The sequence below is a fragment of the Heteronotia binoei genome, chromosome 4, assembly GCF_032191835.1.
Source record: "Heteronotia binoei isolate CCM8104 ecotype False Entrance Well chromosome 4, APGP_CSIRO_Hbin_v1, whole genome shotgun sequence".
Lineage (NCBI taxonomy): Eukaryota > Metazoa > Chordata > Lepidosauria > Squamata > Gekkonidae > Heteronotia > Heteronotia binoei.
The window spans coordinates 53,703,524-53,719,627 of NC_083226.1; the positions used below are offsets into that span (position 1 = coordinate 53,703,524).

General features: G+C 42.3%; 1 protein-coding gene across 22 annotated transcripts in view; it reads left to right on the top strand.

The window, feature by feature from the left end:
- Positions 1-15,596, top strand: part of MPDZ (multiple PDZ domain crumbs cell polarity complex component) — a 137,960-nt gene extending 122,364 nt beyond the window's left edge. For all 22 annotated transcript variants that reach the window (XM_060237292.1, XM_060237299.1, XM_060237294.1 and 19 more), the window contains 5 exons: positions 76-198; positions 1,821-1,925; positions 10,430-10,542; positions 11,161-11,284; positions 15,163-15,596. In XM_060237292.1, coding sequence (XP_060093275.1) covers positions 76-198; positions 1,821-1,925; positions 10,430-10,542; positions 11,161-11,284; positions 15,163-15,309 — 612 coding nt within the window. In that variant the 3' untranslated portion in view covers positions 15,310-15,596. The remainder of the gene's footprint in view (positions 1-75; positions 199-1,820; positions 1,926-10,429; positions 10,543-11,160; positions 11,285-15,162) is intronic.
- Positions 15,597-16,104: the final 508 nt, after the last annotated feature.

A 16,104-nucleotide genomic window follows, 5' to 3' on the forward strand; every position in this document is an offset into this window, starting at 1 on the left:
CTCAGCATGTTTAATATTGATCAGAGAAAATATAACTTATTTTTGTTGTTTGCTTTCTTAAATTTGCTGTAACAGGGCCCTTCAGATTCCTTGGGAATTAGTATTGCTGGAGGAGTAGGAAGCCCTCTTGGTGATGTTCCTATCTTTATAGCAATGATGCACCCAAATGGAGTTGCAGCCCAGACTCAGAAACTGAGGGTAAGAAGAGAGATGAGAGACTGTTCAAAATTAACAATGAAGTGTTTGCACTTCAAGCATTTTGTGTGGATAGATCAAGATGTTGTTGATGTTTTACCTGCATGCCAATCAAGTAACAAGAAGGTCTCTTCTTCTGATAATGCTTTTCCTAGGCTCAGAGCAGTTTGCAACTAGGGGTAGGCCTGGATGAAGTACACCCTCATGTTAAAGGTGCAGACCTCAGTGAAGTCTGCATGAAGACAGCTAAGATTCCAAAGAGAGCAGTTAGGGAGAACCAGTCCGTTTTGCTCCCTGAATGAAAAGAAAGCTGTACTCTTAATGGGTGACCTTTTATAGGTCAGCCTTTGTATTATTTATAAACATGAAGATAGGAGCAAATTCCTTCCTTCCTATTTGTTTGTTAGTTTAATTTATAGCTTTCCTTTCTTGAAAGCACAGGCCTCTGATTCAGTGGGAGTTCACAGGAGCACAGCTCCTGAACCTTTCTGAGAGTTCCACCTCCTCCTTCTGGGAGTTCCACCTCCTTGTTCATTGAATAGCAGGTACAGCTGCATAACAATCTCTGGATGAGCTCCACCACTTATTTTTCTACAAAACGACCCCTGTTGAGGCAGATTACAAAAAAAGTAATTCAATCAGGCACAGCACAAGACATCCAGAAAGCATTTCAAAAAGTCTAGGATTACAGAATTGGAGGACAATGCGTACAAAAAATTGGTGCAAAACCTGTCATGCCATAATGCAGAAAATGCATTGCAAAGGGAGAAAAAAATAAAAGCAAGGTGACCCGTATGATCAATATTGCAATAGCTACAATCCTGTTTCTTTATAAATGCATCTTCTTGAGCTGGTGCATTGCACTGGAGTTCTAATTCATTTATAAAAATGTCCTTATAATTCAGTTTTATGCATTTTGTGAAATGATGGAAGCATGGTGGCCTTCTTACCTTCATAAGTGACAAAGATGGAAGGATGCTTGAAAAATTTCCCTACCTTTGTATTTTCCCATCTCCCCAGAGGGGTGTAGTGGAACAAAAACCTAATCACAGAGTAAAAATAGTGTATTGGTCAAAAAACTATTTCATTGCCTTTTAATCTTACTGTATACATTTTTAACTCTGTCCATATATACATTTCTGCCAACTACTGCCAACTAAGGATACACTTCGAACATATAGTGAAAAGATATAATTAGAACATCCATGAAAACTTATTATAAAAATGAGTGTATATAATATACCAGAAGACCATTTTGTTTCCCAAGTAGAAACAAAGTAGCCAGCCTGTTACCTGTAACATCTTTTCAGATAGTCTACCCAGTTCCCTGGCAGAAACCACAGGCACGATCTGTGATAGAAGAAACAAGGAAGAGCAAGTTTTCAATCTTTTTTGGAATGGTATAGCCACAGCATTGTTGTCATCACAGTTTATTCAGTGCAGGGAAATGTTAGCTAGAATTTCTCTGCTGCTATAACTGAAACTGTGGTACTTTGCCTGTGCTAAAGAAGTAGTTTGAATCCTGCATTGCAATGTGGACAAGAAATCAAAGTCCTCCACAAATGTCCTTGAAGTGTTACCTAGTAATACTGATATCTTTTTTCTATTGCTTGTTGATATTCCAGGTTGGGGACAGGATTGTTAGCATTTCTGGAACTTCTACAGAAGGCATGACTCATTCCCAGGCTGTCAGCTTGCTAAAAAATGCTTTGGGCACTATTGAAATACAGGTAAAAAAAGAAGGTTTTGCCTACAGTACTTTTCAAAACTTGGATTCTTGCTTCCCCCTCCCCCCTTATACTGGAGACCTACTAATGATGGAGATGATTTTAATTTCATTGGCTGCAATCTACACACATACAAGGACACATAGATCAACAACTGGATGCTTATCGTCAACCTGTCTCTGGAAGTAGCTTTGGGCTACAGTTGCATGCAGCCATATTCATGATGGGGAGAATCATTCACACCACTGGAGTTATTTTGAAAGTGTTTGTAGCAGTTGATCTCCTGGTCTTTTTAAAATGGAAAAGCACTTACCTGTTCCACTGCCTAGACATCCATATGTCTATTCTGCTGTGTCATCAGCTGCATTAAACTTGCAACGCCTCTGGCTGCAGAAGTGCTTTTTCTTCCCCCCTGCACATGGCTAGGACTGCAGCCTAGACCTTTTAATTTTGTCACACCTGCAACTCATACTTGGCACTGGCATGTAGGAAGCCAGTGTTGTGCAGCAGTGTTGTGTAGCAGAGTGTTGTGTAGCAGAGTGTCAGACTAGAATTTGGGTTCAGATCAGCAGTCTGCCATGGAAGCATGCTAGGTGACCAATCTAAGCAACTTTGGGTCTCCCTTGAAGAGAAAGGTGAAACGAATAAAGCAAGTGACTAAGTAAATATAATGAATCTTCACAGGCATTCGGCCTGAAAGCTGGAAATGAGTTCCACTACCACCTAGAGGTCCTAAAGGAATCAGACATTATGAAAACCAGGGGTACAAGCAGAGGCTTTACAGATGTGACACATTTTTTTTCACAGTTGTAACCTTGGTTAGCCTCTTTGTAACATACAGTGCAATCTATTAAAGGCAGGGGTTTTTTTTCTGGGGGAATGTGGCGGAACAGAGTTCCAGAACCTTTTCATGGAAACAAAATTATATAAAAAAAATGTTTTAAAGTTTATGAGGGACACCCATGTGTTTCTCCTTCATTTCCCTTTTAAGAGTTCTGGCACCTCTTTTTCCAGGAAAAAGCCCTGATTAAGAATGAATCCTGAGGTAAGTATTTTGAGTGGTGAACCAGCTGTGCAGTTGCATTCACTTGAAGTACAACTTTCTCTTGTTGAGTTGGATAGAAACTCATTGTGACTGCCACCCAAACACAACCCCTCTTAGACTCAGAGGTGCAGGTAGGTTAGGCAGTCACATGTTCGACACCCATCTTGTCCCTGCTTATTTTTAAAAGAGCCCTGAATCTTTTATATATTATGTCCCCACTCTCTTTTCCAGAGATACCACCAGACAGAGCAGCCCACTTCCCTTTTCAACCACTCATCATCCAGATATTTCTCAAGTATCAGTTTGTGTGTAGTTTCTTCCCCAAGACAACTGGATTTCAGTCATTAAGATAAACAAAAGGAGTTAACTTTTATTCAAAACTTTTAAACAATGCTGGACTGCTATAGGCAGCTAGATACAGGGTTTTCAGCACTTGAACATTTGTTTCCTCTTTTCTTTCTCCCAGTTCTCTCAGTTACAAACTATATTTTTATAGCCAGCTTCTGACATTCTCTTTCACTCACAGACTCAATACTATAGTGTTTCACATGGCTCTCTCTGCTAGGCCAGCTGTTAACCTTCCCCTTGCATTCCGTCAGCTCTCATCGGCTGAACTCTGGGAGAGGTGGAACTGGATGTGTCTGCCACACTCATCCTTGACTGTAGCAAAATATTGACTTACTGGGAATCAAGAAACCTTCCCTGTTCCCAAAAGAAGATAATGACTTAATGTCAAGCATGCATATTTCTGTAACATAATGGTTCCTTTGACGAGGACCAGGTCACCTATCCTCCACTGCTCCCCCTTCCTTTACAACCTTTGGGCAAGTAATAAATTCATCTGGCCCAAGGATGTTTATGCTACAGCCTGGCTCATACCACTTTCATGCTGCCTCTCCCCACCGGTTCACACAGTCAGTCTTATCTGAGCTGAAAGAAGTGTGAGAAAGGGAGATGTTTTTAATAGCCTAAATTCTTTAGCAGTAAAAGAGATAGTATGTAGTAACCTCTGAACCCGTGACTCAAGCTGCATCTGTATGATACCCTTTGAAGTTATCTTATATAGCAACTGTGTAACACTGTGTACATCGTTACTTCCAAGGCTTGTGTCCTTGGAAAGCTTCTGAGTTTCTTAAATAAAGCAACTTTTGATTAAGTAACAAAAGACTGATTATTGAGAAATATTGATGCTTGACATTTTGGAAGTAATCTCACTTGGGAACGTAACCAAACTGGAAACTTTCTACCTTCATGAGGGAGAGAGCGCTAGATAATGGAGAAGCCCCTGAAAACCCGGAACGACTGATGAGGATCAAGAACCTGACCCCGCCCGGATACAACCTCCGTAGCATGTACTTGACGCACGGAGAGTGGCAGGGTGAGGGTCTTCGCTGCACATACAGCAACTGTTTATAACCCCAAAAGTTTGGGATCCCAGAAGGTCCACCAGCCTGATGGATGAAGCACCTGCTTGGAGAGAGGTAATCCTGGTACTACCCTCCCTATGTACACGGATGGGAGATGACAGCGACCAGGGCACCTTAGAGGCGAGTGGCGGGGATGGTCAGGATGAATGAGAAGAACGGTGCCCTGACCCAGGCACTGACGACGACGACGAGAAGGAAGAACAAAACCCTGACCCCCGGGACTTCCTCCAAACTCTGAGATTAGAAATGGTGGAGATGGCCAAGGGCTTAAGAGAAGAAATGCAAGCCAATAACGCATTTATGGCCCAAGAAGTGAGAAAACAGCTGGATTGGGTGCTGCAACTGCCGGCGCCAAGAGGAAGGCAACCACCACAGCCCCCCCCTCCCCAGCCGCAGCTACCGAGGCAACCCCAACTGCTGCTGCTACCACTGCCGCAGGACTATGGGCGAGGTTGGGAGCTGGAGGCCTCCTTTGACGGGGACCCCGAAGAGGTGGAGTATTTTTCAATACAAGCTAATAGCTTTATGTTCTACTGGGGGCACACCTTCCCCGATGAATTTAGCAGAGTGGATTACTTGGGATCAAAATTGAAGGGGGTGGCCAAGAGATGGTACACGAGCCTGTACGAAACCCGGAGTCCCGAACTGGATACTGTAGCAGCATTCTTACGTGCCCTGCTAACTCAGTATGAGGACCCGTTACAAGAAACCAGAGTCTTGACCACCCTAAGAGACCTGTAACAAGGATCCAAAGCAGTGAGAGAGTATGCAGCCGAATTCTGAGCCAACGCTGCCAAAGTGAGAGGGTCGAATGAGCAGATGAAGATAGAATAATTCCAGGGAGGCCTGAATGTGAGTGTACTGGATCGAGCCCTACAACAAGCTCACCCTACCATGCTGGTAGGGTGGGTGCAACTAGCCGGTGAGTTAGAAACCAACATGAAGAGAGTGGCTCTCTAGCGTCAACAGCAGCAAGGGAGTAAGGGGGGGACATGAATCTCAGCCGGGGGCAAAAGCAGACAGCCGGAAAGCAAACTGCCAAACTGATAACCCCCAACGTTGCTTCTGGTGCAGCTACCCTAGCCACATGGCGGCTAACTGCCCGGAGCAGCTTAAAGGCCCCCCCTCACTCTGAAGACCAGCACACCCCAGGCGAAAAAGGCAGAGGGACGAGCAAAGGAATCCGCGAAGAGCAGCACAGCGTCAGCCACTTCCCGGGAAGAGATTATTGTGATAGATGAGTTGGATGAGGACGCCTGGGACAACGAGCTGGCGGGAAACGAGAGCTACTGGTACTGCGAGGTACTGAGCAGCAAGTCATGGAACTAATGGTGCCACTGAGGGTGAGAATTACTGGGACTTTGTTTTTCATCCCACTGACTTTACTGATCCCCAATCTAAAGTGATTTATACATGCCCAAGCTCTACTAGATTCTGGGTGCACCAGAGACATAATCACACCTAAACTGGTAGAAGCTCTTGGACTCCCTACAAGTCCACTACTGCATCCCATACAATTTGAGCGGATGGACGGGACGGTAATGAGAGGGGAGCCGTGTACGGAGCAGACCCAAGGGGTGCCAGTGGGAATAGAAGACCATTGGGATACAGAGATCTTTGTGGTCGCCCTGTCGTCATCTTTTGACATCATATTGGAAGTGGGATGGTTGGCCAAACATGAACCCAATATAAAATGGGGAGATCAGATTATAGACTTTAGAGACGGAAGGTGTGAGCCGCACCACTGGAATGTGGAGTGGGGACTGGAACCACCTCCCTTAAATGAGAAGCTATGCCTCACCAAAGAAGAAGTGAAATCAATTCCCCATGAATATAGAGACTTAAAACAAGCGTTCAGTGAAGGCCAACGAACTCCCCCCCCCCACAGAGATACTGACTGCACCATAGAACTAATTCTGGGGCAGAGTCTTCTGCGAGCTAAAATATACTCAATGGGGTGGACAGAGAAAGCTGAATTAAGCAAATTCCTAGACAATTTAAAATGGGATTCATAAGACTGGCTACGACCCCCCATGCCGCCCCCGTACTTTTTAGGAAAAAGAAAGATGGGGGGGCTCAGACTTTGCATGGATTTTAGGGGGATCAATGCGATCTCAACCTCAAATGCGTACCCCATTCCCCTAATAAAGGATTTATTGAGCACCATGTCAGGGAAAAATTTTCACCAGGTTGGATCTGAGAGACGCTTATTTCCTGGTGCACATAAAGGAGGGGAATGAATGAAAGATGGCGTTTAACACGCCAATGGGACAATTCGAATACTTGGTCATGCCATTTGGGCTACAAGGTACCCCTGGAGTCTTCATGAACTTTATCAACACGGTGTTACAAAAGTATTTGTACCGAGCAGTAGTGGTGTACCTGGACATTATAATTATTTATTCAAATGACCTCCCCTCCCATGTGAAATTAGTAAGGGAAGTGTTAACAACCCTCTATGAAAATCAGTTATATGTGAAATTATGCAAGTGCGAGTTTCACCAAATGGAATTGGATTATCTGGGTTACCGAGTATCTGGGAGGGGCTTAGCAATGGACCCCGCAAAAATACAAGTTGTTCTAGATTGGGAACCCCCAAGGACACGTAGAGAACTCCAGTCATTCATCAGGTTTGCAAATCTTTATCGTAATTTTATACAGGGGTTCGCACACACTATGCTCCCCTTAATGGACCTTCTCAAGATGAAGGGGAAGGGTCCTGAGGCCAAGCGGCCAGGAGCCAAATTAAATTAGACAGAGGACTGTCAAAAAGCATCCAATAAATTAAAGAGACTGTTTACTTGTGAACCCATATTAATTCACCCCAATGAATTAAAACCCTTCGTGGTCCAATGCAACGCCAGTGACATCGCTGTGGGGGCAATTTTCATGTAACCAGATTAGGAGGGAGCCCTAAAACCATGTGCCTACATCTCGAAGAATTCTCCCAAGAGCAGACGAACTGGTCGGTGTGGGATAAGGGGGTGTTTGCAGTAACTTTCACCTTAAAGACTTGGAGGTCTTGGTTGGAAGGAACGAGGGTCCCCTTTGAAATATGGACTGACCTTAAGAACCTAGAGGCCCTAACTGGGCATAGGAAATTGACTGAAAAACAGGTTCGATGGGTGGGATTTTTTTGCCAAGTTCGATTTTAAACTAAAGTGCATCCCTGGGTCTAAAAGCTTTCTTGCTGATGCACTATCCAGACTTCCTCAGCACAATAGTCAAAGAGAAGAAGTGATTGATTTGCTCATCTCTCCCAGTCAGCTGTGGGGGAGCAGTAACCACACACTCACAGGCGAAAAGAAAAAATTTGGGGTGGGGAGAAACTAATTGCTGAGGTGGAAAAAAGAGGGGGATGCCATACCTGAGGGAGTCAAGAAAGGGGAAGGAGGGTTTTGGTACAAAAACAATGAACTTTATGTGCCAGAGAGCCTCCAAAAAGAAGTGCTGCACTTTTGTCACAACAGCATACTATCTAGGCACTTTGGCTATGTCAAGACCCTGCATCTAGTAAATAGACAATTTTGGTGGCTGTTTATGAAAAAGGACATTTCTAATTACATTGCTTCGCGTCCAATATGTTTAATGGCTAAAAGAAGAGGGGGAAACCCCCCCGGATTTTTACAGCCGCTGGAAACAGCAACCAGGCCGTGGGCAGTAGTCTCATTGGACTTTATTGTTGAGCTTCCCCCTTCGCCGGGAAAAACCGTAATTCTTGTAGTAGTGGATACATTTTCGAAGCAAGCCCACTTCATTCCTTGTTCCCAAATACCCACAGCTAAGAAATTAGCTGAATTATTCTTTCAGCACGTGGTGAAATTACACTCATTCCCAGATAAGCTAATTAGTGACAGAGGTGTCCAGTTCGTTGCCAACTTCTGGCGGGAGTTTTGTAAATTGACTGGAATTGAACAGGGGCTAAGCTCTGCGTATCATCCTCAGACCAACGAACAGACGGAAAGGGATGTTTTGTGAACTATCAGCAGTCTAATTGGGCAGACCTGCTCCCGTTTGCCAAGTATGGGTACAATAACAGCATACACAGCTTCACCAAATCATCCCCCTTCCTGGTAGTGAATGGGTACGAAGGAAAACCATTTCCACAACTACCGGGGGGAGTGCTGCCAGAAGTACCATCCACTTTTGATGATGAGGAAAGCTGGGAACAGTTTGGAATAATATTCAGGAAAATTTGGAGTCAGCGAAAGAAACTTAAAAAACCCATTATGGTAAGCATCATTCGCCCGCTTGAGATTTTAAAGTGGGAGATACAGTGTTCCTGTCTACCAAGAACTTACCTTTACCGCAACCTTCTAAAAAACTGGCATACAAGTTCTTGGGACCATTCCGTATTAAACGTGTAAGCAATAAAGTGACTGTAGAACTTGAATTACTTAAACTGTTTAGTAAGATACACTCCATCTTTCATTGCAGTTTATTTTGGAGGGATCCTTGAGCCATGTCTTGGCACTCCCGACCTCAAGCTCCCGAACCTATTCCGGTGGGGGATCAGAATCACCATGAAGTAAAAGAGATTCTAGATGTGAAGCTGAAGTGGGGTGTATTGCATTTTCTGATTAGATGGAAACATTTTTCTATAGCCCACGGCGAATGGGTGGTTAGCTCAAATGTAAGAGCGCCAGAGCTGATTAAACAATTCTATGCTAAACACCCTGCAAAGCCCCGGAGAGGGGCTTAGGGGGAGCAGTATGTCAAGCATGCATATTTCTTTAACATAATGGTTCCTTTGACAAGGACCCACCCATTCTCCACTTCTCCCCCTTCCTTTACAACCTTTGGGCAAGTAATAAATCCATCTGGCCCAAGGATGTTTATGCTACAGCCTGGCTGATACCACTTTCATGCTGCCTCTCCCCCCAGGCTCACACAGACAGTCTTATCTGAGCTGAAAGAATTGTGAGAAAGCGAGATGTTTCTAATAGCCTAAATTCTTTAGCAGTAAAAGAGATAGTATGTAGTAATCTCTGAACCCGTGATTCAAGCTGCATCTGTATGATACCCTTTGAAGTTACCCTATATAGCAACTGTGTAACACTGTGTATGTCATTACTTCCAAGGCTTGTGTCCTTGGTAAAGCTTCTGAGTTTCTTAAATAAAGCAACTTTTGATTAAGTAACAAAAGACTGATTATTGAGAAATATCAATGCTTGACACTTAATTAGATAAATTTCCAAGGCGCTTGAATATTTTTAAAGGCAAACAGCCCTACTGAACAAGCTAAATGGTAAATCAGCACTGAATTCTGAGTATATGAATGAATTGAAGAGTAAAGGCATGGAAAATGAGCAAACCCAAGAGCAGAAAATAACACACCAATCTTTAACTGTTGGTATATTTGTACTCTGCATATGTTTGTACTCAAAGTTCTGATTGCTGTAATCAGGTTTAAGGGGAAAGGTTTAAAGATCTAATGGCATCTTCTAAAACTATACATTCTGTAGGTGGATTTAATGGAATGAGCAAGAGAAGGCACAGATACTTAAAGAATTTAGTTTTTAAATCCATAATCTTTATATCTTCTGCTACAAAAGACTGTTCACTTTCAGAGGAGCATCCCTGCTGGTGTCTAAAGCAAGATACTATTATTCTGGCTTGAGCATCACAAATAATTTGGTTTGTAAAACATCACTGGGTTTTCTCCTCCTGATTTATATTGTTTGCTTGATAGAGAGCTAAATATCCATTTAACATTATTTACATATGAAAGCCTGAGCCCCTGATTGGCATCTGAAGTAGGGACTGGCACCCTTTTCTAATGCAAGCCCCACATGTATCAGACATTCATGTATCTCACTGTGGGGAAAGTGCACAATCACCACTTTGGATGTAAATAAAATGAGTGCAAACATTGGAAACACAAGTTACCAGCAAGCATTTTATGACATTCTCCATCTCCCTCCTTTCTTCGTAATGTTTGATGATGCCCTTGGGATTATGTTGCTGTTCTCAGCATACTGTTTCATATGATAACCTGTTTGCTTGCTTACTTGATATTTAAAATTAATCCACAGGCGGTAGCTGGTGGCGATGTCAGTGTTATAACCGGCCAGCAGCAAGATCCACCACCTTCTAGTCTTTCATTTGCTGGACTCACATCAAGCAACATCTTCCAGGATGATTTGGGGTGAGCACACATATCCCCAGTTAGAATCTTAAACCACTGTATGATAATCTGAAATCTGCACAGAACAAAGTGACTCTACAATTTATAATTCTTACATTGAGGGCTGAACAAAGTGAGATTCATTATCAGTTCTCCCAACTTTACTGTGAAGGTTGGAGGATGAGATTGGGGCCACAGCCCTGGGAGAGTTGGACCTATTTTTTCCGTTTTACCAATTTCCAGTGAAAATCCACACTTGTACTCTAGAGCAGTTAGTCATATTGATAAGAATGGGAGTGCTGGAGAAGAAAAAGAGAGAGATTTGCTGCACTGAAAAAATATTTCACTTGCAGTTGTAAGCACTTACAACTTTAGTTGAAAGGAGACCCAGCCCTTCTCCACTTTAGGCTGTGGAAAAAAATGCTTATATTGACTGAAGACAAAGATAGCACAAGATTGTTAGAATTGAGCTGATTAACTGAATAAACTGTTTCAGATGCTTAGTGAAACTGTAAAATTTGAGCACCCATGTGCCTCAATGTTTAAATTCCTATTTGGTATGTTAATAATTAAGCATTTTAAAATGATTGTGTTAGACTTTGAACATATAGGAAGAACAGTTTCTTTTTTGTATTACAGGCCTCCACAGTATAAAACCATCACTCTGGATCGAGGACCTGATGGATTGGGCTTTAGTATCGTGGGAGGTTATGGAAGCCCTCATGGGGATCTGCCCATTTATGTTAAGACAGTATTTGCAAAGGTATGTGTCAGTATGGAATGATATTATTAGTATTTCATAATATCATTTCAGATGCAAGTCTTTGACGCACTTATCCCTTAAATGATGCTGGATCTAAAATAGTCACTGAATAATCATCTGAAGTTTGCTGCTTTCTGTGCAGTCTGCTGTTCTTATGCCGCAGTTTTCTTGTCCTGTTTACATGACCTTGTATATGCTTTGTCAATTACTCCTGCCATTTCAAGGTTTCTCCTTGTGATCTTTAGTTCCTTTTTTCAACAGAAATATAGCATTATTCACCATCTAAAGGTCTGTGTCTGCACACACTGTTTGCATTCTCTTGAGACCATTTCCAGCCCACTTTCCTAGTACCTTTTCCCTCTTGTAGCTAACAACGTTTTAAATAGGGTTGCCAGACTCCAGGTGGGGCCTGGAGATCTCCCATTTTTATATCTGATCTCCAGCTGGCAGAGATCAGCTCCCCTGGAGAAAATGACTGCTTTAAGAGTGGGCTGGACTTATGGCATGTACCATGGTGAGCCCCCTCCTCTCCACAAGCCCCACACTCTCCCAGATCCAGCCTCAAAGTCTCCAGGTATTTTCCTACACAGACCTGGCAGCCCTTTTTTAAAAGCCACGTGCTGCCACCACATCGGCTTTAAAATGGTGAAGACATTTAGGCCTTAAATTCATTGGCTATTAAAAGCTGCCAAAATGTCTGTCTAATTTGCTTTATAAAATAATCCTTCTCTCTTTAGTTTTATTTATTTAAAACATTTTATGCCACCTTTCCACCCAATTCAGGGTTGCTGAAGCAATGAACATTAAAACATTTAAAGCATTAAAACTTTTATACTTAAAGACATTAAAAACACTTAAAATACAAATATATAAAATATTTAAAACAATTAAAATCATAATATAAACATAAACACAGAAAAATATAAACACAAGCACAAAAAACAGAAAATATAAGCACATGAACATTAAAAAAACAGTAAGGAGGGCTAATAAGAGTTAGTGAGGGAACACCAAACAAAACAAAAAAGTCTTTACCCACTGTTGGGAGGGAAACAATATAGGGAGATGGATGAATCTCACTGCGGAGGACGTTCCAAAATTTTGATACCATGACCAAGAAGGGTTGCCACCTAAAGATTACTGAAGTGATTGGATATGGGAGTCAGCAGTCCTTCAGGTATTCTGGCCCCAATCTGTATAGAGCTTTAAATATCAATACCATTATCTTGAATTGGGCATGGAAGCAAATTGGAAGCCCGTGTAGGGAAATGGCTACAGGCAATCATGGAGAACAATTAAATGTTTCTATAATATCATTAAAAAGGTTTCTGACAAAAAAGAGCTTCCAAATGGATTTGCATAACTTGATCATTACCAAGCCAAACTAGAGGAGACATTTCTAAAAAGTCTGGCCTGAATTGCCCAGAGCTGACCAGTTTCTCCACAGCCACAGAGCAGCTGTGGGTAATATTCTAAAAATTGACCTGGATCAGGACTGCAGTATCAGGGGAGAAGGAGCTCCTGCTCCCTCCACCATTTTCCTAAGCTGAAACAGCCCTGGAGATAGATATTTTCCAATTTTTTGTAGTTACACAGGCATATGAACTACGGAAAGGGAAAATAACTCCCCCCAAGCTGTTTTACCTCAGGAAAACTGGGTGGAGAAGGTAAGGCAGGAGCTCCTCCTCTCTCTTGCTGCCATTCTGAGCTGAATGATGCTCCTACCAATTTTTTAAAATAATATTTCCCACACCTGCTGTTAGGGATGCTAGCCTCCAGGTATGACTTGGGGATCTCCCAGCATTACAGCTTATCTCCAGACCACAGAAATCAATTTCCCTGAAGAAAATTGATGCTTTGGATGGCATTATACCCCACTGGTCCCTGTCCTCCCCAGGCTTCATCCCCCAAATCTTTGGGAGTTTCCCAACCTGGATCTGATAACCCCACCCCCTCCATCCCCCAGTGGTAGTGGGGCTGGCAATCCTAGCTGCTGTTGGACTGTGGAGAAAGCAAGTCAACCAAGACTAGCTCTTTAAGAAGTGTCTCATCTAGCTTGGCCCTTAAAATGACCATAGAGCAAAGCAATACAAAATAAAAATCTTGCTAGAGTTCAGTATTTTTGACAAGGATAAGGCACACTAGTTGAGTGCTGACTACAGTTCCCCTCTCCCCATGCTTATTAAATAATGTTCAGTTGTACATGTGTGGGCTGTAAATCAGCACTTGGGCAAAAAACAGCCCTTGAACAAGCATAAATGAAAAGGAAATACATGCTTCAGGGCTGAATGAAGACATTGCAGCAGATGTGGGAAATATTATTTTAAAAAATTGGTAGAAGCCTCATTCAGCTCAGAATGGCAGATTGGATGGAAATGCTGTGACACAAGGCAAAGTTGGAAGGAAAATGATGGTGGTGATGATGATGATAAATTTCATCATTTCCGCTTGTGATAAAGCCAGCCTTCACGGGGGAGATTGATGAGGAAGGTCTCATCCAAGAAAGAAATAAAGCTTCCAGGCAGAGTGATCTAGCAAACTGCTTAGGAAGGAAGGAAGGAAGGAAGGCAGGCAGGCAGGCAGGCTAGTTAGCATAACCACTCAACTACTTTGAAAACTGAGGAAGAGTCTTGGGGTGGGGTGGGGAATGGTTAACCTTTCTTCATATGCCTCTTCAGTGATTAAAAACACTTCTCTCAAGCTGCAGTTGAGAGGGAAAAGCCATACCATCAAAGTATATACCTCTTTCCCCCCTCGCATGGAGCTAACTTTAACTTTTGAAGTGTGAATTTAAAACCTCCAAATTTCAATGCTGTTATTATACACACTTCATTTATCCTTTGGTAGACTTCCATCAAGGCAGTGATTGCTTTGAAATTACTCAATTATAATAGTGGTGTAGCATCATGTGCTGTCTGACCACTTAGGAGGCCACAGATGCTCACTTGCAGCAAGTGCACAATAGTGACCCTTTTAACATCTTAACTTTTTAATTAATGAGGGGAGGAATCCTTTTATGAACATATGAAGCTGCCTTATATTGAATCAGATCCTCAGTCCTTCAAAGTCAGTATTGTCTATTCAGACTGGCAGCGGCTCTCCAGAGTATCAAGCTGAGTTTTTTCACACCTATTTGCCTGGACCCTTTTTAGTTGGAGATGCCAGGGATTGAACCTGGGACCTTCTGCTTACCAAGCAGATACTCTTACCACTGAGCCACCATCCCTCCCTAATTTTAGTGTTAATCTGTTTTGCCTACAGTGCAATTGTAAACAGAGTCCTGTTCTTCTAAGCCCACTGATACCTCCTTAGAATTACATTGCTGGTGACTCCTTTTGGATTTGTTTTGGTTTTTTCAGGGGTTATTTTGTAGAAAAATAGGTGCCGGAGTTCATTAGCACAACTCATTTGCATATGCCACACACCCTTGACATCACCGGAAGGTGAACTAAATTATAGCAGCTCAGCATCTACCTTAAAATGCTTCATAATTGTCATAAGAAAATGTTACTTCCATCATACATTTTACATTGGTTTCTCCTGTGTGGCCACAGTGGAAGGATGAAGATTTCCATCAGTCTGCTTTATACATTTTGGTTATTTCCCCATTTTTTTGTGGCGGAAAAATACTAGAAAGTTTGTCAGATCTTAGAGTTCAGCAAACTTTTCACAGGGGGGTTGAATAAAGGAGCCCAAAAGCAAGTATTATTGGGGGAGGGTGTGGTTAGAAAAAAGGGCACAAAATTTAGAGGTTCCGGAGCTCCGCTCTTTTGCCCAAAATGAGGCCTGGTTTTTTTACTACTATATGAGAAGCTTCCAGGCAGGGTGATCTAGTGTACCTCTTTGTGAGCCATCATTTGGTTACTTTGATGTTCCAGGGCGCAGCAGCAGAAGATGGACGTTTGAAGAGAGGGGATCAGATCATTGCTGTCAATGGGCAGAGTTTGGAAGGGGTCACTCATGAAGAAGCTGTGGCTATTCTAAAAAGAACAAAAGGAACTGTCACACTCACTGTTCTCTCCTGATCTCTTTCTCTCCAAAGATTTATGGTCAGCACAATTACTCTATCTGCATTCCATGTAGCAAAGGGAATGGAAATGTTTTATGTAGAGTCTCTTGAAATTTGCAGTTGATGGGCTGTTTCACATCATGAATGAAGAATAATAAATGATCTTATTTTTATACACAGTAGAAATATTGTATTACCATCAAACTATACCAACGGCTTCTCTAGTGTAGAACAATGATAGGGGCATTTGAGCAGCAATAATAAAATTACTGTAGCAATGAAACTGAATAAAAGGAGGAAAAATGTTCAAAGAAATTTTTAGTAATGTGGAAGCATAAGAAGCTATTTCTGTTTTTAAATCCTGTGTCTAAAATAATTACCATTGTCAATCTTTCAATTTGGCTGATTTTTAAATACAAATTTGCCACAGTGTTGACTTCCAAAAACAGACAAATCTCGCATTTTAAAAAAAAATCTGGTTAAATCTTGCTACTATTGTTAAGAGTCATGAGCCAAACACTGAAACTGAAGAGACAATATACTTTCTGTGGCTGTTATTACTTGATAGAAATGTTTAACATGCTAAAGAGCCATCTAATTTGAAGGAGAGCTTCAAATCTGACTCAGTGGTATGGGAGGATAACGGTAGGATCCACCCACCCCCATCTTCTGTAACTGACTTGAGAGTTGCTAAGGAAAATATTGGGCTGGATCCAACAATCCTTGCAGAGCTCCATTTGGGGAATGCAGTTCCCTCTGAAGTCTCCTTTGCCCCCGTCCAAATGCTGCTCTTGGATTCAAGGAACTACCA